A 26,818-nucleotide genomic window follows, 5' to 3' on the forward strand; every position below is an offset into this window, starting at 1 on the left:
GAACTGAAACCGGCCGACCACCGTGAATGGTACATACATCTGGATGACGTACGGTGTTGTTTGGGTTTGGTGTGCTCCGTCATCAACATCATCATCCCCAGACCGACGGTCAACCAATAAGAGTGCCGATTGTTGACGATCGTTAAAATGGGCGATCGCCCAAAGGGGACTGATCGGGTGGAGGGTAACAGGAGGAAGCGGATGGCACCAGAAACTGTCGATGTTGATAAAGTATTTAAATAAACCGTTGCGCCCGGTACAGCGAATCAGTTGACGAGCCGCTGTGCAAAAGTGAAGATCTCCCCCAAACGAGCGGCGTAAAAGTGCGCGCTACAAGGTACAACCCCAAGATCGAACGATCGGGGTACTGGTGTGTGAAACATTGCTAACGTGCTCTTGTACGTGTGTGTGTGTGTGTGTGTGTACGGGAGAGAGTGTTTGCGTGTGTGATATGATTGGTATTGGTACCGTTTGGCGATAGTGTGAGCCATCCATCCATCCGCGTAACGCGCTGATAGCATCTCACACAGCCACACCAAAAGTTCGGTTTCCTCGGCCTCGGCAAGCAAGAGTGTGCAAGTGATCAACGCGCGTGCGAGCGGTATCTCGACAAGATTTTGTAAAAGCAGAACAGAACCCAACCGACCGTTGAGCGTGTGTGAGGTGCTGCTGCCGAATTGATTACGGATAGAAGACGCCGGCCTGTGGTGCGCGTGTTGAGAGAGTATAGTGCGCTGCTGCTTGTTTTAGCAGATCGTGTTTTTTTGCTGCAAAGAGTAACCAGAACCTGTTTGTTGTTAAGTGCATTAGTATTCCAAGCCGGGCGGCATCATGAAGATTCTATTGCTGATTGTGGCAACGTGTGTAGTAGGAGGTAAGAATGATGCGTAGATGATTTAGTTTATTGTACACGTAGATGCTCGCTACGCTGCAAGCAACATTTTATTCAGCTTAACAAGTAGATACAATGTTGCATTAGTTGAATAATTTCACAACGAGTGATGAATATTGAAGTATGTCTATGGTCTGATATGATTTATTATTTATGTGTTTATTATTCCGGGTTTGATGAGAAAGCTTGGTCGTCCTGAGTTTTGAACTTAGGTTACATTTACTATTAAAACTATCCGCTACCGGTTACCCTATGGGACTAATCAAGACTGGGACGTTCAATTGTTTTATAAAACCAGCTATCATTAACATTAATTCTATTGGGCCTGCATTCCGGTTGTGTCTAGCCGCTCCAAAGCCCATGCGTCAAATCTCAATTGATTTACTTCAATTGACACGTGGAAGGGAAAAGTTGCAATATCGTTTAAGATGTTTATTATTATTTTGTTTTATTCAACGGAATATTGGCATCGCCATCATAGTGGACTAAGCCACTTCAACACGTATTTCAAACCTATGCTGTAGCTAACATTCTATCAGAAATGGGCGTACAGCAATACCGATCGAGCAATCGATACTGAAGCTTCAAGAATAGACAGATCTCAGGCAGATATTGTCTTTAACTAGCGTGCCATTCGGAATTGTTGGAATTGTTTAACAATTCGTCTCGACAACTACCAATTGCCATAACCCTAAAGACGTACGATGTGTCCGGAAGCCATGGGTAGACAGACACACTCACAAACTCATCCCGAATCCCGAAAAAAAAATCACCCAATCGCGATTACAGCAAACCATGGTAAATCGGTCACTTGCTAAGGATGACGCCATCGTCGCAATGTCTGAGATGAGATTCCACTTCCATCGCTAACCGCTTCCGATCAGCAGCACACGCGCGTACCGATCGCTCCCCATCTCGCCTCCCTAGTCTGTTCCGTTTTTTTTTCTTTTTTTCTTTTGTTGTTTTGTATGTGCCTGCGTATTCCAGTTGAAATTTTGCGCCACGATTCACCCTCACCCAACCGGCCGGGTGCTCCGGCCGGAGTACGTATCAGTGCTACCTTGAACTACACGGAACCACAACCCCACGGGCACGACTATCTCGTGCCCAATTGCGTTTCTGTGTATAGCCAGCTCCGGCGACAACGGCGACGCATTGGGCCACGGTGCCACGGTGCTCCGGCACTGGTCACTGGCTGGTGGCAATGGTCGGGGTCGCATTGTTGGCGGGCGCGATAAGACACAGCAGCAGCAGCAGCAGCAGCAGCAGCAACATCAGCACCGAGTCTCAAATCCACTGCACAGCGTCCGCGGCAGACGTTCTCTTATGTAAATCATTCATGCACATCGCCGATGCTATAGGACTGCGCGATCTTTTGCGTGGACGTCGAAATGTCTTCTAAACGTGAAGAAACCTTGAACTTTTGATACCCTGTGTCGTTGGGAGCATGCACCCGAATTTGTCTAAGCATTGTGTCCTTCGAAAGAGGTACATTGTGTGGTTGAACGGATAAGGTTGATGGATGGATGGAAAGATCATCCCGTAATGGTTTACTATGCTACTACGTAATGCTAAATCAATTTGGATTATCTTGTGGAAGTTCTTAGTTGAAATGTAACATTTCCAGTGATAAAAGAATAACATAAGACTTACAACTTAGGCCTGAAATAATTCTGTAAGTTTGAAAAGATCCATCTTGGAATTCAAGTTGTTTTAAACTTAGATGATCGGTTATTGCAGAACTGAGAGATGATTAGTGATATTTAAAAGAAGGAAGCAATTCTGCGAACATCCAATAACATTCTTCGTAAATACTTAAAATCTCAATTCATATCAAATACAATGTAATGATTTGAAACTGTCAGCAAGTTTAAACAGTTCATGAAACATACTCAATTTTGACCTTTAATACTGTACACCAACAGTTATTTTGCTCCCTTTTCGTAAACAGTTTGCACGTTTTCTGTTACGCTATTTACCATCACATCGATGCGGCCAGGCAGTTTAGTCACCGTGAACGGTTCGCCAAAGGTCAATTCAATTTCAAAACCCCCGTTCAATTGGCGATCCAAACAATCGCGAACGATCGAAATCGCACACGAACGATGGTATATGCGATGGTTCCAGCAATGTGATCCGTCAATTGTGTTTGGAATCGATCGCCATCTGTCCCTTGGTTGCATCGTGTAGCCACACTGGAAGCAAATCGGTCGGTGGTGATTGTGGGCTGAACTATTCCTACTATCTGGCAATGGCTTATCAGCAGCCACTTTCTCCGCTTCCACGATGACGTTGCTTCCAGCCAGGGCTACGCTTCCCAGCATGTATGCAGGATGGTCAAACAAAACTGTTGAAGCTGGTAGCATTCCTCTCCTCTTCATCTTTGGGCTTTAAGGCGATAAGCAATAGGCGGGATTAGCGGGAATTGGGGAAGACTGTTCCATGCTCTAACTTTCGTTTCTTTTCTCTCGCTTTTCTCTCGCGTGAACAGCACTGTGTGAGGAGAAATGTGAACCGGGCACGACGTTCATGGATGACTGCAACAAGTGCCGCTGCGGTCCGGACGGCCAGAAGGCCTGTACGCGCAAGATGTGCCCACCGAACGAGCTGTCCGATGACAGCCAGGTGCGGCTCGATGTCCAGAACGGTGAGTCGCTGTCGTCCGCGGACGAGAAGGACGAGATTCATGTGCAGACAAACGGACAAGTTTGCTCACCGAACGAGATCAAGATGAAGGTAGGATTGGGTCATTAAAATGAATGTTTATTCCACTTACAACAACTAAATTTTTTTTTTAATTTCTTTTCGAACGCCCCGCGTAGGATTGCAACCGTTGCCGGTGTGCCAACAACGGTATCGGATGGTTCTGTACGCGGAGAGCCTGCCCGCAGCGTGCAAAGCGTTCCGAGCCCGCTCCGGAAAAGAAGTGCACTCCCGGCACGACGTTCCAAAGTGACGACGGTTGCAATACCTGCTTCTGTACCGAGACGGGCCATGCCGCCTGCACGCTGAAGGCTTGCCTTCCGGCGGGCTTTTACGATCAGCAGAAACTGAAACAGAAGCGATCAGTGCCGGCCGATGATCTGCCCCAGTCCGCGATTGCTCCCGGTGCGCCCGGATTCAGCTGTACGCCCAGGTCCTCGTTCAAGTATCAGTGCAACACCTGTCTCTGTTCGGACGATGGCAAGATGGCAGGATGTACCTTCAAGTTCTGTGTTCCCGGTGAATGGTAAAAGAAGAATGCTAGTTCGTAGTGCCGCAGTGCCTTTGACAAGCTGTACAACTAAGTTGCTGTATCTAAGTGTCAGTCGAACTATCAGTAGAAAGGTGCCTTTGATTGTTTTCTCCCGGTGCTGCTTGAACGGTACGAGCTAGGGGGCACACACGCAAGTCATTTTTGTCAAACAAACTTCAGAGGATACACGGAAATAAAGTTATTATTTTTACCATCAAGACCAAACGCCGTTGTTTAAAGATCACTCCAAATACTGTTCCACCCTTTTTCTTCGTTCCACTAATTGAACCCGCCCTGTCACTATGCAGCATCCGTGGTCCAGTCTGGGTAGAATGAGGAAATACGGTCCAAGTGGCTAATAAATTTATAAGACCAACACAATGTTCCTCCCAATGTGAGTGGTCGGGGGAACGGCTCGATATGGGTACGTTTTCAGGGCAGAAACAATAAGTTTTCCTTTGTGGATGGGAAAGGGCAAAACTTGTGTACCATGCTCTGGGCTCCAAGTGGACGCCATAAGGAAGCGATTGTTAGGAAAAGTTCCAAGTTCAAGATGAAAACTATCTATTAGTACGGATGATTGGGCTGAGTGTGCTGGAGTGGTGGACAGTGCAAAAACAAAACTTGCGATGAGTAGAAGAAAAAACAAACCGTAAGCATGGCAGTACATTAACCAAGAGGTTAGGAATGTGGGTTTGTTTGAAGGGCATACCAGTTCGAGGCATATCTATGGGTAGTTTTGTACGGGATGTAACAAAAATGCTTGAATAAAAATATTTCCCTAAGTGGAGTGAAATTTATTGATGTATTGCTAATTGAGAAAAAAAAATCTTTATGGGAAATGCGTATTAGAAGCTATACACCATTTTTTAAGGAAATTTATTGTATCTGTGTCTTAATTCGTGTCTTAAGAAACAACAAGAGTTAGTTGAAAAACAAGAAATAATAAAGCTTAAACCAAAATAACCATCCATAAATGACGTTTCGCACGGAGAGTCATGGGTTCAAGCCTCATATCGACCGTCCCTCTGTAGCAATGATTGACTATCTGACTGCGTGGTATTAATTATGTCTCGAAAGCCTGTAAAGGCCTAGGTCGTTACGCCAAATAGAAGAAGAATATTGAAATGTCCAAGATTTGCTTGCGATAATGTATTTAATCTTTTAATGCCTCATATAGACCTTTACTTGATGATTTGCCTGATTGTAGTTAGGTATTGTATTGTCCCTTTCAAGGCTACATTCTTGTTAAATATTAACCGTGCGCCACAAAGATAAGCTTATGCTAGAGTATTTCTACTGAAGGATAAGCATTTTAGCAAAACAGATTAAAAACAAATTGAGATTATTTCGTTTGCACTTTGACAGACGTTGTTGACGGCGGAACTCGGGCCAGGCCACGCGAAGGAAAGGCCTTCAGTGTCCTAAGTTTCAACCAAAAACAGGTTTATAGGAAAAGATGGGTTTCTGGCCGAAAGGAGTTATTAAAACCAATTGTGCATTGAACTTTTCGCTAGTATTCACGGTTTGTGGGAATCTATGCTGCAAAAGTGGCACAATTGATACAATAACTTTTCGGATGGGGCAGAGTGACCCGGATGAGACCTAAAGCAAATCCTAGGAAAGGCCAAGACGTTAAAACAAATCGAGACGTTCTCCGTTCAGGTTCTGAAATAGGTCTAACGTTTATTTAACAAAAATTGGTTCTTATATACTAACATGTTTGATGGTGTTGAAATGTGTCCGTACACGTTGTTTAAATGTATTGGCGTCAGTGTGTGTAAAAGTACCGAGTCCTTTTTCGGAAATCCATGCAATGTTTTTTTATGTTCCTTATGTTTTAATATATAGCCGGTCTCATGGTACAGTCGTCAACTCGTACGACTTAACAACATGCCCGTCATGGGTTCAAGCCCCAAATAGACCGTGCCGCCATACGTAGGACTGACTATCCTGCTATGGGGGGAAATCAATAAGTCACTGAAAGCCAACCCCACAAGTGTGTTGGCAGGCCTTGACCGGCATCGGTTGTTGAGCCAAAGAAGAAGAAGAAGATGTTTTAATATGCTGCTATGTTTATGCTTCAGTTCCACGCATTCTAAATTGATCCTAAGAAAATTTGGAATTTTATGACGTCCTCGCTTTGGGTAGGTAACTGAAAGGATTCATTACCTGGTGCATATGCACGTTTTCGTCTTCAATGCATTTTTTCTCCTAATCTCTTTCCACCCGCCGGATGTACCAGCTCTAAAAATATTATTATTACCCTACGCTTTGTCCGTGTTCCTTACGCTTATCGATGAACTCAAGAACGGGCCGTTCCCAAAAATGTATCCTTATTTAGGCCAGCAATCTTGCTCTCATACGATAAATTACAATAGTTTAAATTTCTTTTCAAACTTAGCCGTTGCAAATGAAACATTTCGTTGCAATTTAAAAATCGCCTCAAACCTACCCGTTGCTACTGCAACAGACGTAACATTACACGTTTCATACAACAAAATGGTGACTTGCATGACTTTCCAACTTAATCATCAAAAGCGCAAAGCAAACATTTCGATTCTGTAATATAAACTTCAATAGTACAGAAAGTACATGTAAATGCAAATACAGGTAAAAGAGTAGTAGTAGTTAAGTATTATTACCTTTCTGTGGGACTACGTATTAAAGTTAACTTCTATCATTACGTTTTCTTCAACTAGGCAGAAAAGCTTAGAAATGTAAATTTAAATTTATACTGTTACGTAGTTTATGGATGAGCCCTTACCTCTGACAACTTCATCGCTACAATTGAACAACTTGTATTACGTTCAATGTTTTTAGGTTCTGTAAAGCATTCACTAACTCTATTGCAGGTAAGCACATTGACAACAAGCACAGTGATACCATAGATAACAATGCATTCAATTTCCTGCAAGAAGCGTTTTCACCGCACGCGATGTTATTTCCATAGCTGTTCAATCGCTAAAATCACGTGGTTACCCGAACGCGAGAGCAGTAGCGAGAGAATGCCGCCCTCAAGCGAGAGCGTAAGTAAGCACGAATGATTTGCGCGGGAAAATGTTCCACCAATCGCGGAAAAGATTACTCTCAGTTTTCCCATCTCTCTTCGTACGCGAACGCCTTGCTTTCCCGAAACGTTTTCCCAAACAGCCGCCGCATGCTCTGGCCCTTCACGAACTACTGCGTCAAGAATGTGGACGATATCGGGTGCATGTTAACCAGTGTATTAACCCGCTGCAGCCTCAGTCATACGCAGGTTCCCGAGCTCGTTGGAAGCTGCCGTGAGTGTCGTTCACCAACGGACGGTGTTGGACACAAGACAGTACGCTCAAAAGCAGTTGCTCACGGGTAAGGAACTGGCAGACAGCTAGGCAGTGCTGTGCTAACCTCGCACCGGTAGCCGGTGGTAGTCGGTCCCGTCGCTGATTATACCGCACAAAGCGGATGGGCCCCAATGCTCCATAAGCGACGATGGCTAATGTGTGGAAAATCACTCCAACCAACGCGGGTGGCTCGCTGAGCAGTTTGCGCGCGTGACAGATGATGCCTTGCTGTGTCGGTTGCGGAAGCCAGCAAGCCAGCGTATGCGGTCCGTGTGCGGTCCAGTGTAACCGAGTTTGGGCGTTCTGCTTCCGCGTGTAGCTCTCTCTGGCGAAGGAAAATGTGTCTTGCAAGATATGTTGCTACCCATCGTACGTACGTGCAGTGAAAAACGACGCTCCCGGTGCGTAAGTGCGTGGTGGTGAACGGCGGGGAGCCTTTTTCGGCGAAGGTGACATAATTCGTTGGTTGAGCACAACTGTGAGTAGAAAGTGTGTAAGTGGGTGTTCGTGTGTGTGTGTTTTTCAGGGTGAATGTGGTTCTTTTTTCCTATGGCGCTCGAAGTTGTGTAAAATGTGCGCTACATTTAATACCAGCTGGTTCTACTTAGCTTGAAAAGAGACATTAAACAATCGCACAAAAAAGTGTCCTAGTGTGAATTTTCCCAGCGTTCTAAGTGCCGTTGATTGCTCGTGCAGCTAAGGAGGATGCTGTGTTGAAGGAAGTGAACGTGTAAAGAAAGAAAATAGCCACTAAACGGTTCGGGCAGGAAAGTTGTTGCACTCGAAGCAATCAGCAGTGTTGGTGCCCCGGTGGTGGTGCACACAAGAACAACTCAGACAACGGGCGGGATAAAGCAAGTAAGTACCCGCCACGGTCGACCGTGCTCCTTCCAGAGAGGCACTCCCGATTACACCACGATTGCGGCATTTATCTGTATTTATGATTGGCGTTTAGCCCGCACTGTACTCCCGCTGTACGCTACCATTACTTCGTTTTTTGCGAATGGGCGGTGATGTTTCATTCTTTTCAGCTTCAGATCCCACACTGCGTGCTGCTGCTGCAGTCCGTTTGCTTGCATGCTATCCTGCTCCGCTTGCGGACGATGCTCATCTTTTGATTAATGAAAGCAGCTTAAGTGAATTGATTTCGAGCATGCTGGTTGCATTTCTGCTGCTGCATTTGACCTGCAAGCGTGTGGAATGTATCCGGCAGGGGGGAGAGTTGTCTTTTTTTATCCCTCGCTCGTCTCTGAGGTCAGGCAAGCAATGAGTAATGTTTTCGTCGATGTTTGCTTGGCATCGGTCCCCCACGGATGGGTGATGGGTGCGCCTGGTGGTGGTTGAAGCGTGTGCGTTAGCTTAGGGAGTGTGGATGAATGTAAATCAACGTAATCTAGCTGGAGCGATGTTAAATTGCTAACGATAAGATAAAAATGTTTTCACATAATTCACTGGTGTGAAGTGATTTTGCACTGCGGCACAAGTTTGCTCTAATCATTTTTGATACTTTCTCAATTTCATACATTCCCTATTTAGAAGCAGTTATGTGCTTAGCATTACTGTTGAATACTAATGCTATTGAATTTGAACCTAAACCATGACACTAAATTATGTATGAATCGTTAGATAAAGGCTAGCTTTACAATGCTTATTTCAATCGTAATATATTTCTGCTTCTAATCATATTATTCAATAAAAATATCATCGCGAGGTACTGTGAGATCAACAAGGATTGGGTCAGTTGCTTGATGAATGCAGTTCATTAATTCCAGTGAAATACAGGCAGTTGCGAATGATGCTGAAGGTCGTTTGTGAACAAAATGATTCTGATTAAGTCAATTTGGTTGGTTGATCATCTACAACATGTACTGTTCGTAACAAGAGAGCTTCGTCTCTTAATCAAGAGCACTGTTGTACAGTGAAAAACAGAAAAAGGCCATGTAAACGAACTTGCTTTGAAATTAGCAATGATGTGTTTTTTCGGCATTTTCGTTCCTAACAATGCTCAAAAATACAATTTCAGGAATTTCCCAAGACGATTCTTTATTGTTTTGAGCGGGGATGGGGTCATTTTTTTAATTAAATATTTTTTCCTGCTCTCTCCTTATTAAATAATAAATGTAACTTTATATTTGCTATACTATAGTGTATACATTATAATATTTATTTATTATTCAGGAGGAACGGTCCAAAAAGGCCGTATTGCTTATAACTAAATAACTGTATTAATATAATTACTTATAATTTCATTGTTCGTTTATTTTTGTTCGTTTCCCATTTCGATATAAAACTCCAAGTTACAATACTTTTTTTTATTATAATAAAACAACATTACAACTGAATTGCATGTACAGTCTGTTACACGGATCTCGAATTAAGTGGATTCGGAGACACGCAGTTTTCTAGATTAGGGGCTCTTAACAATTCTAGTCAGCTTTTTATATGGAGTTTGACAGTTGGAGGCTGAAATCATGTAAACACTCCATACCAAACCACACACAAAACTAGCCTGCAATTTTCAGTCTAGATTAGTCTTGCCTCAAAGCTAGAATTAGATTCGAGTACCTGCGCGAAAAATGTCAAAACAAGGTGGTGTTTACATTTACCCCAAGGTGCATCTGATGATCTGATGATGGAATCCAGAATCAAAGTGTATGTAGTCCAGGTGGTCTCATGGCATGTTTTTCAACCCAAATTTGAACATAACTTTTTATCAGGATGGGTGAAAACTTTTGTTCAAACAAGCTTTCTGGAGGCTTGACGTATACACAAAACACTCTTCAAATCTTCATTCAGAAACAGAAGCGATAAAAATCTGCCTTCTAAATTCATACACCTTGGGGCGAGCCCACCTGTATATTATACCCACTTTGATAGCTGCTCGAAAACTGCTATACAATGCAAACAGCTGATAGGCTGAAATTTTAGCAACCGAACTTAAAACGGAAAGGACCCCAATATAAGAATTTTCTGCACAAATCATATCAAATAAATAATAAAGTGTATGAAAGTTCTGAGTTAAATAAAAAAACTCCGAGTAATCAGCAGTATTTTAGTCAAAAAAACGTGAAATTTGACTTGCGGGGATTCGTCGGGAATGCAGAAACCGCGTAAATCGGGAACAGACTGTATCACATAAATTCGGTGATACGCAGTTATATTTATGTGTCAATTTTTAGTAATATAAGTAAAAAAGCTTTTTTTTTCTTGGTTGGTTGCACATATATCTAACCATGCTAGAACCGATGCAAAGATGTCAAACCATGCTGGCACTATTACCTTCACATTAAAGGATATTTTATGATATCTCTAACTCGGGCAACTAAAATCAGCAATACAAAGATATACCCATTCTTATTATTAATAACATTAATTAAGTTTTAAGTATTAACTACAAAAATTATGAGCAAAAAACATTGAAATCTAATTGCTCTTTTGCTATTGTTTTCTGATGTATCTGCTAGAGATTACTATGAACATAGTTTTGCTGCACGTTCTTCTCCAACAATTTGCTCTAATGACTGCAGTTGAGCTACCATTCTGCTGGTCCTATCCGTAACCATAATACTTAACGAATCCTCTCCACATTAAACATATACAGCCACACACTGCTCTCTCTCTCTTACACACACAGAAAATAGCGATCAAATTTGACCACTTAAGATGGGATTGCACTCAATTAGGATTATGCTTGTAATAATTGTAGCCATGTTTCGCCGGCATTTATTTTTGCGTTGCTTCGCTCACGCGCGACGCCCACCTCGTTCGGGGCAAGGATGGCCAAAAGGGGATCCGGCCGAACATTTGAAGTGGTTGAAAAGGAGCACGAAAAACTTCCGACCCATCGAGCTCACTCACTGCAGGGAGCTTTCCCTGTGACGAACGATCGATACACTTGCTGGTTTCGGGGTACCGGTCGAGAAGAATTAAAAAAAAAAAAACAAACGGCCGGATGGTTTCCGGAACATTGGCAAAAAGTTATGCACTTATCTTCACAGCCAACGGTTCCACGGGGCCGCCGCCCGTTCACGTACCGTCCTCATCATCATAAAAGTCGTGCATGATCGTTTCACGACCGTCATTATTATAATCACTTCGATTGCCTCTCGACACGTCTGCATCGCCAGAGCGGTTCGTCCGAGTGGATGTTTACGCAACTGAACAGAATAAAAAGGGGGGGGGGGGTTGAGCCCACCTCACCTTAGCTCCGCAAGCTTTAGCCAGCGGGACACAGCGGGCATCACAATACAGAGCAATTAATGGTTGTAGCAGCGAATCGTCCTGGAACCGGGTAGAAGTTTTTTTTCCCCTCCTGCTGTTTTTCTTGGCCAAAATTTGCTGGGCAAGAAATAATTAAGCCCTCGTCCTAAGGCCCAGCAACCAGGGAGCCGCACACTACGGAGCGGAAACGACACACCCTTCAGCGCGGAAGGTGAAAAGTTGGGCGTATTATCTTTATTGCTTTTTGATACGTGTGTAACAGCCGCTCGCAGGTTGTTTGTTGTTATTGTTTTCTTTAGCGGTTTTTCTTTAGCTGAGGTTGGGGGAAAAACCCGCGTGCGATACGTCTAGCAGCTAGGAGCAGCAGGATCTGCAATCACAAAACGTGAAGCCAAGTTTGAAGCTAAGTTGTGCTGTCAGCCCTCCGGGCCGTTCCGACCTACGCTACCTACGTTGTCAAGTGAAGGCTCTCCGATATACAGTTAAAATACGAGATGGCATATGATGTGGGAGGGAGTGTAACAGAAGCGAAGGATGAAAAAAAAATACGTCGCAACAAGCGTAAAACTGCACTGCAGGATATGGGACCGTACCCATAAAGTTGTCTTAATTATGTTTGCTCAAAACGATCATCGTAGTAGAGCTATTTGCCATTGCGAAGGAAAATTGCACACTTGCGTTCGAAAAGGGGGAAAAACACCGCTCGAGAGGGAAATGTTACCACCTGGAAAATAGAGTTACAACGATAATGAGGAAAGTGTTTTCAACCCCACTAATGGTTGCGTATTAAGTGGTTTGTTTGAGTATTTTGTATGAACACGGGAGGGAAATTGTGTGGCAAATCTGTGTGGAAGAAAATAAAGTGTTTGGAAACTATATAAAGAGCTATATTTCTTTTCTTCATAGGTCAACTCATCAGAGAGACTCGTGTTATTTAAGTGTTTTCAGAGGTATCCTTAAGTCCCCTTTTCTATACAATTCAGTGTAAATAATCAAAGGTTTGACACTTTATTACAAATCAAAATTTAAATCCTTCTGAGAGCCTTAAATTCGGCGTTTATTAATAATACATTCAAGTGCCAAGCATTTTAATTTTGGTTAATATTGATTATTTAAATTGACTCTTTCACACAGCGGTCTGCAAACTTTAGAGGCAAAGGGCCAAATTTAGTAAATGATCTAAAGCTGCGGGCCAGGAGAATGCGGTTTTTCTATTATTTAGATTTAATTATTACATTTTAAAATTTTAGAAACAAAATAATTGGTTAATGATATCAAGCAATGCTGATTGGTATTCTTGCTGTTTTCCTATAGTTGTGTCATCCAAGCATGGTTCAAAATTGATAATGCCTACTTATTTTTTTTTTTAATATACAAAAATATAAATCATACAATTTCATATGCAACCTTCATTTCGATAGTCTTACTGAGGTGTTAAAATAATGTTAATATTACATAATGGTTGCATTAAAAAATGAACAACAATTGTCGATTTTTCATAGGTTTTTCTTAACCCGCTTTAACAAAACCTTAATCGCACTTTGAGTAGTAGTATCCCATTAGTTAGCAGACAGAATTTGACTCCTCTATCAGTCAAACTCTAACCATGATGGCCAAAAAAGTGAATCAAAAGCGTGCGCGATCAAAGAATGGCACCCCTTAGCGTCCAAAATGGACTCCGTGCGGAAGTTTGTGGACGTCGTGTATACCCTGTTAGGCATTTTGGTCGCCAACATCTTGGCACTGTTTAGGCAAGAATCAAAACATCGAAAGAAAGCTCAGGTTCATTGTTGAGGTTCCACAAGAAGCTGAAATGAAGACAGAGGGACAAGTGGCTACATTACTGCGTTAGCTGGATCGGGAGATCGATGCAACCCACCAAACAGTAAAATAATACCTGGGAAACATGAATAAACAGATCAGGAATTGGAACTCGCATCCACTGGCACTGACTCAATGCAATCATTTCAGGTGAATTTCGACAGAATTTCGATATGACACCCTAGTCTGCGAACTGGTCCAGCATTCGACACCTGTGTCCCATCGATTTTTTCTGCACCAACGTGATGCAAAAACTCTACTCTAACAATTATCTAGCGAAAACTTAGGAAGAATTGATGAAAATCGAAGGTAGAACTTAAATCATGCATGTCTTCGTCCACCATGGGGAAAATTCCTAATAACTGACGGAAGGCAATTCGCAAAGTCTTGAACATATTTGTGCAAGTAATCTGAAATAATTCCCTTTGAACAGATGTAAATGTAAAGAAATTATCTTTCCTAGTTTTTTTCTACAGCCAGTGTAAAATGACATATTTTTTCAAGCAAAAGTTACGGGGATATTGACCTCGAGTTCGATACATCGTACTTTTCCAACGTTTAATTAAACTACTATGGAATGATGTACCGTTTAATTAAAAGTTGAAAATGTACGATGGTATAATATGGCATACTAAAAGATCTTCAGTAATTTATGTACGAATCGTTTCTTCCCATCTTTCAAAATCAGTCAAATCCTTTCGCCGGCCGCATGGAATGTTGCGGCGGGCCGCATTTAGCCCGCGGGCCGGACTTTGCCGACCGCTGCTTTAACATAATTGATGATTTAAACATAATCTTAAAAGAAATGATAATAATAATTGGCATTTTATTTCAGTAGATAGTTGAAAGTAATGTAAAAACGTTTAATTACCATTCAGGATAAACGGAAATTAAAACAACAACACACTCACACAGATAAGTCTGTTGAAAATGTGTCATTTTTAATTGTTGAAAATCATACATATTACAAAAGAGATGCAAAACATGCAAAGATAAAGCCGTAAAATGTTTCTTGTATCATTTTTTTTTAATTTAAAATTCATCATTAATAAAAAGGAAACAAATCAAATTTCTCCACCAAACAACAAGTCATTACTACCAATGAAGTATCTTTTTTATGCCAAGAAAAGGCATGCTAAGGTTCTTGTTTTTTTTTGTAACTGCCAAGAACTATAGCTATCAAGTGTACTTAGACGCGGTAAGCTAGAACATTCCGCATTGTACCATCCTTGGAGTGCTCGTGTTTGCAATTTTTATCATATCTCATGCAATTTTTTGCGCTACATGGCTTGGAAATATTTAATTAGTGATGTACTGCCCCGTGCCCGTGGATGGCCGTTTCACTATTCTGCAACGCTCATTATTTTAATGACACGCAACACAACTCCGAACGAATGTACTCCGCCCGTCCCCGTGGGGAAGGTTTGTAGCTTAATTTCATAAAACTGCTATCCGCAAGCTGGCCGCCGCCGAGCTCCACTTAAAAAGCTTTTCGGAAGGGCCATGAGGGTCATTGAAATAAAATAAATGTCACTCCGTATAACAGTGACACAGTGGTGCGCAGTTGGTTGGTTCTTTCTTTTTCGTTTCGAGCATTTCGGACGCGCCCGTACAAGGGCCACACATCCAGGCGTTGCGGTATGCTGCTCCCCGGTAAAGGACACTGAAACCCACCCGTGATACTGCCTCGTAGTCGATTCCCACGGCTTTAACCTCGCTGCAGTGTCAAGGGACAATGTGTAAAAGCATTTTACTTCCACGCGAAAAGGGAAGAGCTTCCAACCAGACCGAAGCTTTAAGGCGTGGAACGGCAATCACGGCTCAGTGCTGACTGGGTGTCTTGCACTCTCCCTCGCCGCGAGTAATTTCTACCCTAGCGCGGTGTGACGCGTTGGAATAAGCGGAGGCAGAAGATTGCCCACCACTCCCACCGTGGCGGTGGTACGCCTTTATTGCATTACGTTCGAATCTCGGCTTAAATACAGCGATATCTTCGTCGCTGGAGCCTTTCGACTTGCTTAGCTTCTCTCTTTTACAGCTCTTCCTTCGTGGGTGAGGGATGAGTGAAGTGGTTTTTGGTTTATCGGAGCGGTATTTTTTTGCTTCTTCTGCTGGCTGCACTATAGCGAAAGTTGTACGCTAGAGGGTAGGAAAACTGTATATAAAATTCTACAAGAAAAGATTGTTTCATAGTTTTGCCAACAAGGCATTACAACAGAAATGGGGAGAAGCGGATGGATGAAACGAACATAACAATTTCAGTCATTTTTCAATCACGATAGCAGTGTGCTGGGCGCACTGTGGTCTGATGCAGAGTGGTTTCACTGTTACAGTTGTACTAAGAACAATTGACAGCTTTGAAAGGGAGAAAAAGGTTTTTATTTTATTTTTAAACTGATTTATTGTCGGTGATTTTGTAGGCTTGTTAATTTGTATGCTTTTAAGTAGAAGGTTGGGACAGCTTACTGGCAGTTTTTGTAACTTAAAAGTGTATGTTAAACGATCTCCGGATGTAAATTGGACTTTTTCTGTGCATGAAGAAGTTACTAAATGTGTTGTGCCTAGTCTACAAAAAAGTCATGTTGATTTGTTTGGAAAACTAACTGAGTGTATTAAAAAAACTAAATTGTGTTCTAAAATTGTCTATTTATTTATTTATTGACATAGAGCAGTAGAATGTACAAAGAAAGTGTATGAAAATTGTCACAAAACAATAATTTGAAGTACACTACTTTCCCAAAAATTGCCCAAAAGATGTGAACAAATTTTCCGTCCATTAGATCTGTCGCTCTTAACCGGATGTGTGAAAGTTCACCAGCTTCCTGAACTAAGAAAAATCTCGTAGCAGCTCCAAAACCGTCTCAGCACACAACAAAAAAAAAAGCAAACTAATAACAAACAAAAAAAAACGCCGGATCAAGAAGATCTAGAGCGGCCGAGCTGTGGCCGTGGTTTGGCCGCAGTTTCTCAAGCAGTGTTCGCTTCTCCGCTGCAAAAACATACCCCTTGGATATACCCCCCCCCCCGTACTTCCGTTGCTATCCGATGCGATGCAGCGGTGCAAAAAAGTGGTGAAAAATAGAGCGCAAAAAGACCCCCGTCCGTCGGGGCCCCTTGGCGTTCCCTGGGCGTAAAAACCCGAAAAACCCATAAGATAAGATATAGTGTACTTCGCGTGTACTTGCTACGGATGTTTTCATCCACTTTTCCACCGAGTTCCTCGGCCGAGGAGAATGGGAGAGGCGGGGTTTTTCCTCGTCGGCTGTCTAATTTACAGGATGTTGCCAAAATGTCTACTGTAGGTTTTGTTGCTGTTTTTTTTTTTGCTTCTCTTCCTCCATTTGGTTGTTTCACGCTTTTTACCGAGCTCAATTTCTCTTCCTTCCTGCTTCAATCCTTTACTTTGAGTTCGTTTGTCTTGTTCTTGTGGGGGTACACGTTTGCCGGGGCAATTGTAGAGGTTTTTTGTTTTGTTCAATGGGCTTTTTTTTTTGGGGGTTTCTTTTTGCTCTTTACCTCAAATGCCCACGACGGTGCCTGTTAAACGAATGGTCGCCCTTGTCCCTTGGCTGGCAGACAAGCTGTTTTCTGCGCTTCATTCTCCAGTGTCGTTCGTGCTCGAAGTTAGCTTTCCACTTTTCATAATAAAAGTCGTGCGGGTGGTGAAGGGTGGTGCAGGGTACCGTGGCCAAAGCCCCACAACACTCGCCTCCATTAAGCACCACCATCTGAGTGTAAAACTGAGCGTGGTCGTGAGGTGTTCAATTGCAAAGATTTGCAATAGGCGAAGAAGTGAGCCCGGTGATTTCACTTACATTGTGCCGGAAAAGCAATGGAACCGAGGAAGGGCGTACTTTACCGTAGTGCGATCTCGATCCCGCCACTATACATTTCCTTTTTTTTTGTTTTGTTTCTGCCAATTGGATTTCCATACCATTGTGTTCTTATTGTGAAGTTGCGCGTGGAAAGCGGTTGAGCTTTTTCGAGTCTTATGTGCCTTTAGAGCAAGATGATGTTTGTTTTGTTTGCGCAGGAAAATGCCCCCGATGGCGCTTTCGCTTGCTTCCGAAGGGTATTGTTGGCTCAATGTAGCCGGATGCATTAACACTGAGCATTGTAATGCCAAATAATTGAATCAATACTATTGAAATGGTGAATTAAAAATCAAACCGTAGAGTGCTTGTGTTCAATTGTTTAAATCTAAATCGATAAGCTCAGTGTAGCCTCTTAAAGGGCTTTGCTTTGAGAGCGTCAATGGTTGTAAGGATTGTAGAGCTTAGCTTTTGGGCGGGGATCAAAAGTAGAAAGTTTAATATGTCATACTCAAAGCATCTTTATCGTTGGTTTGGCTCCGATCCAGACCATACGTTTGTTATTTATTGCAGCTGTTTCGTACCTCATTCGGCAATATGACAGCAGGTTTTTTCACGTTTGGTTGTAAAGAGAACGTCTTTTTTTTTACTTAGTTTTATTGTTATGGCCAGCAGCAGTCATGTATGAAACGAAAGTATATTTTTGAAATAATTTGGGTCAATTTATTTCTCTAGATTTTCAGATACCGTGAGAATCAGTGTAAGTCTGACATTTTTGGCAAGCTTTAGCGGTGGATTAATTCTGCTGTAAATTGCTACCAGTCGATAATCTTAAAAAGTTCTGCTGTTCATCATAACCCGTACATACGCACACTTTTCTTCCCTCCCGCAGTTAACCAGAGTGTTCCCTGTCGGGACGAAACTACAACTCGGTGTATCCGGGGCTCGATTTCCCTGCTTCGTTGATGCGTGCAAGGCGCGGTAAATCAAGTTTGATACTTTCCGCCCCGAATAACCGGAACCAGAAATCCGTTACGGGGCGGCATATGGGGCGGAAGCCCGTTCAGATGAGTTTTTAGTTGAAGCTACGGTTAATTTATGGCCGCACGCGATTCGTGTCTGCTGGTGCGCGCGGAAAAACACAGGCTACTGTTTAAATCGTGCCCGCATCTTCTTTCCGCAATGCTGTGCGCGATGGGTTGGTGTGCGACTTATTATCATGGCTGGCTTTGAAACTTAGTTGGAAAGTAGTGGTGGAAAGCAATTACTTCAATTTTTGAATGGATCGAGATAAATTAAAGTCAAGCATCGATTTCATATCTGGGTTTCACTCCTGGTTGAAATATTGGTAATGTTTTAAATTACTTCTCGTGTACCAGATCGTAAAATTTAAGTGAAGATTTAATTTAAAGATTTAAGACATTTCGGAAGTAAAGTATTATTTTTTTTTTGAAGAATTAAACAATACAAGTTATTTATCTTAATGTTGTCAACTAAACTATGTACGCAATACGTCCTTTAGGAGGCCATCATCTTCGTCATCATCATCTTCTTCTCCTTCTTCTTAATAATTCACGAACAAATTATTACAATCCACGGAATAATGATACGTAAATGATAAATTCAAAATAATTTAAACGACTTATCGTTAAATGTTGTCCTCGACATTTGTCCTCGGCGAAATCGCATGCATATCAATAATCTACGCCACAAAAAAATTATTGCAGAACGAAAACATAATAGCTTGAAATAAATCAAAGAACCTCAATTACATATGACATGGTGGTGTAAACAACATTATAACGCTCATTATTTGTGAGAAAAACTATTTCAGGACTGTTCCGTAAAAACATGATAAACGTTTATGTCCACGTAAACTATGAAATGTGTGACAATAATATCAACAAATGAAAATAGCAATGGGTCATCATGTTCATAAAGATGGATTGCAGCGGGTTAAGGTCATAAAGACACAAAAGAATGTGCTTATTTGACAGATTCAATAATTCAAAAACCCACAGCAAGAGAAATTCATACGACAATTTTAAACCTTCTTCCGCTCCCCCCAATTCAACTTAAAAACAGAAAATCAGTGGAATGGAGAAAAGTATGGATAAATTTGAACTGCAATAAGTTTAATTCTAAACAAAGAAGTACATATTATCTATCAGTAGATGAAAAACAGATTTGCGAAGAACTAAAATTCAAACAAAAATATAAACTTATAAAAAGGGACTTTTTGTTGAAACAAATACAATTATGAACATAAATATAAAACGTGCAAACAAATTGAAAAATATTGGAGGATGTTTTCAGAAATAGTAGCATTTTATAACTTAAGGCTCCTTACATTCATTGAAATGTAATTGAAAGACCGGAATTTAGAAACTTGAATGCAACAAAACGTGCGAAGGTTATGAGTCTATTCGTATAATAAAAATATAATAATAATAATAATAATAATATAGAACTTATTGAAAATAAATAGATACTCCAGATATCAGATAAACACGAACTTAAAGCTTTAAAAGGATAATTAGTAGATAAGAACACTCTTTTGTATTGTTTTAATAAAAAAAGACTGGAATGATCACATCAATTGTGCAACCTAAATTGTGTGAAATATCATAGATTTTTATAAATAATTTTGTAAAGTAATAACTCTTAACAGGAAGCGTTCCTGACCTTCTTATAGCAATCCGAAAGGAGTATATTTGTCAAGTCTTAATAAGCGTACGGCTAGATCAATGGATAACAATCTTTAAGTTGTTAATAGAAAACAGTAGGACGTAGAAGAGAATAGCGGAATTTGGGGCAAGTGTGCCATACGGGGTAAAAGTGCCACCAAGCATTTTTCCTTAAAAACTTGAGTTTAATGATCAATTGTGTATACAGTTGGTTGCTTTCCAATGACTAGGAATTCTGAGCCTAATTTCATATAGACCAATCTATATTTCCCATTGTTTTAAACTGATTTATATTGAATTTCAAAATTGATCAGAATATTATAATTTTTTAATCCAACCAAATAAGCTCTCAAAAATCATGCGAACAATCAACCGAGAAAATATTTACACCACCGTATAGCTGAGAAAACGAAAGAAATTTTTTGTGGGGTTAGTTGAAAAAAACTTTCTTTTTGTCACTAAAAAATTCAATTTCAAAAAAGTTACAACTTTTGGGGCAAAAGAGCCATCTCTATTTGGGGCAAGTGTGCCACCATCTTTCATAGGCGCGAGCTGTCAAAAATGTAAACATTGTTGTAGCGTGCTGCAGAATGGTGCGCTATTGTGAGCGGATTCCACCCCGGAAAAACAGAACAGTAACAAACCATATTGTGGTACAGTTGGTGGTCAAAAAGGGTTCATTGAGGACTAAATACATGTAGGAATACATATACCAGTGTTATAAACGTAATAATTTCCAATTATCTAAGAAACACGGTTATTTTAACCAGGTGGCCGTCTTGCCCAATACGAGTGGCACTCTTGCCCCATAGCCCAAAAAACAACGTCTTTTTGGACCCTTTTTAAAACGCTTCAAAAACTGTTTTGTTTGCACTTTTTTCAAGCGAAACTCATTTATAAGTGAGGAAATAGATGTAAAATGGTTATGAGATTTAAATCGGCTTTTGAAAAACACGTTTTAGTGAGTTATAACTTGAAATGCTTAAGGTGGCACACTTGCCCCAAGTTCCGCTAAACATTGTTGTAGCGTGCTGCGGAATGGTGCGCTATTGTGAGCGGATTCCACGCCAGAAAAAACAGAAACAGAACAGTAACAAACCATATTGTGGTACAGTTGGTGGTCAAAAAGGGTTCATTGGTGACTAAATACATGTAGGAATATATACACTAGTGGTACAAACGTAATAATTTCCAATTATCTAAGAAACACGGATATTTTAACCAGGTGGCCGTCTTGCCCCATACGAGTGGCACTCTTGCCCCATAGCCCAAAAAACAACGTCTTTTTGGACCCTTTTTAAAACGCTTCAAAAACTGTTTTGTTTGCACTTTTTTCAAGCGAAACTCATTTATATGTGAGGAAATAGATGTAAAATGGTTATGAGATTTAAATCGGCTTTTGAAAAACACGTTTTAGTGAGTTATAACTTGAAAAGCTTAAGGTGGCACACTTGCCCCAAGTTCCGTTACATCTACAGGGTGGCTAAAACGGATAGATTAGAAGTTAATCTTATCATCGTGTTGAGAATGTTCTAAATAATTTCAGATTTTTAGGTCTGCGTAGCATCTCGAAAAGTCACATTAAAATGAAGTTGCAGTGCACACTCTTATAAAGTAACATTATTAAGGCATATCTAAGCCTGAAAGGTAGTTATAGTATTTATTTTAAAAAATCATAAATCAATAGATTTAAACACACTCTGTAACTAATGAATAAACCTGTCAATAATTGATAAGGTGCAAAAAGGTACAGAAAGGAAGGTGTAATAAAATAAAGCGCAAAATGAACGCATTCCAACGTATTTATTTATTATTTTTTCCATCTCACAAATTTGATTCCATCGCCAAACAAACAAACACAGCGCAGCGCGACCCTGTGCTTTAATCGAAATCTATTCTAACAGGCTAATTTGTTCATCGTAACGCACACAAAACATTGCACCTTCAGCAGAGCTATGAAATATGGACCCGCTCGCCGGAGCGCTCCTGCTCTCTATCGTCTGTGATGGCAAATCTATTCGCAGCACTAATTTATTCACTGTTACGTGTTTTTCGTTCCCGACATGTTTACTGACCACCAAACACCCTGCTCCGGGGTGATGGGCCCGGAAGCAGAAGGACAGGAAGGTAACAAATAAATATCCACTCGAGCACAGCCCCTAGTGGCCTATCTCGCATTCGTTCTGCGCACAGCTATTAGAGTATTCAAATTTTACCCAAAAATTATTCCCATTCGAGCTCCCCGGTGGAATGGTTCCGATTTTCCACCCGCTGAAATGGCCGATGTTATATTGCAACGGCCACAAAATAGGCAAACAAGAGCTGTAGCTGCATGTGTGTCGGTGGATTTGCATTCGCAACATGGTATCCAAGTGAGCGGGATTTGTGAAATAAAGTACGTGTTAGCCGGGCGGTGCTGACAAAAACCTAATCGATTCGGCAGGAAGCTCGGTACGCAACGTATGGCGTGATTGTTGGCGTGCAGGAAGCATGGGAAGATACAAAAAAAAGGGAGAAAGCGACAGACACGGATGGAACAGCAATTTAATCGATTTTGCCCCTGTGTGCATATACTGTGACAGCGGGAGCTACGGGATGATGATTCACGTGACGCAGTTTGGGATGGAAAGAAATCTAACACGCGTTGAAAATTGATGCTGGTGTCACATAATTGATGAAAATGCTGCGACAACAAACGCACCGGAGGACTGGTGGTTTTCCCCGTGGGTGATGTTTTGTGTGGGTCCTTCGATGTGCCCAACTCAAAAGCTGGCATGATAGGAAAAATACTTGACCCTAAAGGTACTCTCGGGCATACTTTAAGGATCAACTCTGACTGCAGACGGTTGTTTGTTGCCCGTATTTTGCGGCAGCTCTTGCCATGCTCGGAGGAGCCGGTGACGATGTTTGCTCCGATGGGATTTATTTTGCTCCATTCTAGCCTAGCCACTATCTTGTTTAAGAGGAAGCAAAACAAAACTATTACGAAAACTGAGTAAGAAACCGAAAACGGACCGAAAGCGACGCATCGAACTGTTTAGATATTCAGGCAACGGACGCAGAACGAACCACGGCTCATCATAGTTTTCCGCCGCTGGCTTGCAAATGACGAAGCGAACGAAGCCTGCCAACGCTCTCGCATGCCTTTGGAATGTACTACCTCGACCGAGCGGCATCTGTGAAGTCATTTCCGGCCTCTAAGTACAGCGTGCAAAAATATTTTCCCTTCTCCCCGTTAGGGACCGTGCCTTCTGATGCAGGGTGGCGTACGCCATCGAGCTTCCGTTGCGATGGGACAAATTGCTGGTGTACTGCTTCGTGCCTGGCTGTGGTCATTCCGTCGCCTTGTGGGTTGGGGTTTGATAATTTTTGAGTTCCGGTTGCGTAGTACGTAGTATTTTTTTTTTTTTTGGAAGAAGTGCTGACTAGTGGCTTTGTACTTTTTGCTCTGTATGTGTGTATAAGAGAGAGAGAGAGTGACGTGTCTTTGGTTTATCGATTCTTGCTCTAGTCGTTCTATTTGCATCTCAATTTGCTGTTGGTTAAATAATGGACACGGCAAAAGAAATGTAATGTATTAAAGAATGTTTTTCAAGCAGATTTGCATAGAGTTGAGATGAATATCTTGATATATGCTTTAATTACAAAATGTTTTTGTTTGACGTGTGACGTGTTTGTTAATCAGTGGGTTATTTTGAGCGGTTTCCCATGCCATCACATGCTCGAATTTTATTTATATTCATCAACCTTAAAAGTAATATTATCTTAAAAATAATTTCGTCCTTCTCAAACCTATTTTAGAGAAAGAGGTGAGGCTTTCCATCATGATTTTATCAGTTTATAGGCGTTGGTAGTACAACTAACGCGTAACAATGCTTATTGTTTGGTGCAACAACCGATCGCGAGCTGCATGCAGGTCTTTGCTGCCTACATGGCGACCCTTTTCTCTTCTTATATGCCATATGACCTTAACACATTTTTCCAGGGTTTATTAATTTGGTTCTTCACGTACTCCACGAACATTTTTAAAGAATTGGGACCTTAAGTTTATTCATATATTTTTCTGATTTATCACACCTGCGTGTTTCAATCCTAGTATAAACTCTGGCTCATCGTGATTTTTCTAGCGTTATTAGCGATCTTACTATTGCGCACTGCATTCCAATTGGATTTGATGTATCTATTAAATTCTCATAATTGGTTTAATATTCACATCGAAACTAAAAAATCGTTTAAAACTCTTCTGCCAATGTTTTCACATCGAAACTAAAATTAATCGTTTAAAACACTTCTGCCAATGTTTATTTACGACTTTGGAACGACTTTTGGTACAATCTTTTTTGATTCCATATTTGCTTCTATTCCATGAAAAAAATGAGAATGGTTTTACAGTCATTGAACTTTTAGATTATTCGAAACTATGTATAGGATTTTTACGCTCTTGAGTATTGCCATGTGTTCGATCTAAGCGGAAATTTAAATTATATTGATGCCTGCGGAATGTATGAACCTCGTCACTCAGAAGTAACTCATCATATTCATTTATAACTTGATCAGAACAATACAATGCATCTGTCGATATACACATAAAACTAGATTTCTTGTATCAAATATCACCAATTTTGCTGTAAATAATCCAATAACTTGAAAGAAAAATAATAATTTGTGAGCCAGTCGGAGCCGTACTCGGTAGCCGTCGTAATGTCTCTTTTCTTCAATGCCTACTTTGTTTGTAGCTCAAATCAAAATGACTATAAAAACTGCCTGCAAAATGACCAAAATGGGCAAAACATAAAATTAATAATTTAAGTACTTTCCTGCACCAATCTTAGGGAAGTGAGAGTGTAAAACTGTTTTAAATGTGTTTTTCTACCTATTGGCATAAATTAAAACATCTATCTACCCGAATTGGCGTTGCAGAAAAAAGGAGCACAGCCTGCCGAAAATGGGAACATAAAAAGTGTTTGCATTTTCACGAATATCTCTAAAAAAAGATTTAAATCGGCAAATAAAAAATAGCACAACATAATACGATAGTTTATCGTTCAAAATAATGGAACTTTCGTGAAAAATAATAAAAATTGTAAGTGTATCAGCAGTTTTAATGAAACTGCTGCACTAACCTGCCAAATACAGATAAATTTACCCTATACAACAAACGAAAAATAAATAAATTCATAAAAAATTAATGATTATTTAAAGAAAACCTGTTTTTTTTTGTTTAATGCCTATCAAGAGATGTTTGCTTGGTGTTGGCCGGGCAAGAAGTAATTTTACTATGATTAGTGAATTTCATAACGTACCTGTATATTTGTGCTTTTATTACGTATGCCAATCGGTAGTTCATCGAAAGGTACTCAGAAATGAAAGTGTATCACCTACATAATTATACCTTAAATACTACATTCCCTTTTTCGCCCTGCCCACCACTCCCCGGTAATGTTAAATTAGCGCACACAGGTCTGGAGAGCACAGCACGCTTACCCTCGTGGAAATTTAGAATCGCACAAAAAAAAAGGTTCCAAACACACGTTCCACCACCGGGGAACAGTTTAAAAGAAGTAATTATCCAACACTTTATCCCGGCTCGGGAAGCTCATCTACCGACAGGGTAATGGGTCTCCGTTCGACGCCGTGCGCGTGCCGACACCTTCTTCGCGCCATGCATTGCTTCTGCCATGCATCACTAACGTTTGTGCCCGCCTACTGACTGCGTTTGGGCGACAGTGGCAGTGTGATGAAACGCATCCAGCGACACGGAAAGGATTTTCCTTGCGCAAAAGATTCTAGTAATTGTGTGCGGTCTTGGGTGATTTCTTTTTTTCACTTACTTGCTTCCCACGGTCGGAGCGTTTTGCTCGGTGGACGTGTCGAGTGAGTTAATCGGATTGCCCGGAACCGAGGAATGAGCTCGGTGGAGTAATTGAAAAAGTTTAACAAGATTATTTGTAGCTGCTTTGGCAGTACTTTCTGTCTTTCTGCTCACGTGAGGCAGGCAGGGTACCAACCAAAGTCATAACAAACATTAGCGTGGTACCGTGTGGGAGCTTGCACACCGGGAGGGAAATAGGATGAAGGGACATTCACGATGAAAATGAATCACGTAGGAAGAGCGATGCGGTTTGTTTTAGGCATTTTTGTAGTAAACGATTAAAATTAAAAGTGCATGGAATGCATATTATGTGGTCTTTTGATGTTGATTATGACGGCAGCTTTAGCGTAGTTAAGACCATGACTCGACATTGGATTATGATGCGATTTGGTACTGTGCATTTTATATATCGATTCGACCCTACGAACAATGATTTCATATTTTTCGTCGCTTTGTTGACTGTATAGAATATTTGAAAAAAACTTAAAATAAAAATATATCCAATACCAAAGATGTTGAATGTGTTGAAGATGTATTGAAAACAATTGTACTCCCATTATCTAAACATTTGATACCAATGTATTCACACAGACCCATCATCACATTGGAAAAAAAACATCCAACCGATTTCCAATGTGATGTAGGCTCATTCATCTTTCATTCGATTCTTTTCCAATCACCGTCAGCCATCAATATGTTGCACTGCGCCATACATCCCGTTCGGTTGCAGGTAGCGTATGGATTTATCATAAATAATCATATTTCATTCGCATCCATCCAACCCACGGCGATGATCTTTTGAGTTTTCGCTTCCACTCACCTCGGCGGAAGAGGGATCGAAAACGTACGGATCAATCTCACGTTCCAACCGTTCGCGGGTGCTGTTCGCCGTGCGCACTTTCTTGGCGGAGTCGTTTCGCCGGAGTAAAAATGAAAGCTTTCGCATTTTTTC

The 26,818-nt window shown here is 41.1% G+C and overlaps 2 protein-coding genes across 2 annotated transcripts in view; both read left to right on the top strand.

The window, feature by feature from the left end:
- Positions 1–248: 248 nt before the first annotated feature.
- Positions 249–4,345, top strand: LOC121598513 (pacifastin-like protease inhibitor cvp4). The gene is made up of 3 exons (XM_041925476.1): positions 249–874; positions 3,384–3,628; positions 3,715–4,345. Exons 1-3 carry the CDS (start codon positions 832–834, stop codon positions 4,123–4,125), a joined length of 699 nt encoding a protein of 232 aa, XP_041781410.1. The 5' UTR covers positions 249–831; the 3' UTR covers positions 4,126–4,345.
- Positions 4,346–7,377: 3,032 nt separating this feature from the next.
- Positions 7,378–26,818, top strand: part of LOC121598509 (5-hydroxytryptamine receptor 1) — an 81,722-nt gene continuing 62,281 nt past the window's right edge. Inside the window, exon 1 of the mRNA XM_041925471.1 lies at positions 7,378–8,311. The gene's annotated coding sequence lies outside the window, so the exon portion shown is untranslated. The remainder of the gene's footprint in view (positions 8,312–26,818) is intronic.

Source organism: Anopheles merus, chromosome 3L, assembly GCF_017562075.2.
Source record: "Anopheles merus strain MAF chromosome 3L, AmerM5.1, whole genome shotgun sequence".
NCBI classification, from domain to species: domain Eukaryota; kingdom Metazoa; phylum Arthropoda; class Insecta; order Diptera; family Culicidae; genus Anopheles; species Anopheles merus.

What these genes read in the sequence shown, in the direction of transcription:
- LOC121598513 (XM_041925476.1), top strand. Translation starts at nt 832, where the DNA reads ATGAAGATTCTATTGCTGATTGTGGCAACGTGTGTAGTAGGAG. An exon ending in GGCAACGTGTGTAGTAGGAG is followed by an intron (nt 875 to 3,383) that starts GTAAGAATGATG and finishes TCGCGTGAACAG; the next exon opens with CACTGTGTGAGGAGAAATGT. An exon ending in CGAACGAGATCAAGATGAAG is followed by an intron (nt 3,629 to 3,714) that starts GTAGGATTGGGT and finishes CGCCCCGCGTAG; the next exon opens with GATTGCAACCGTTGCCGGTG.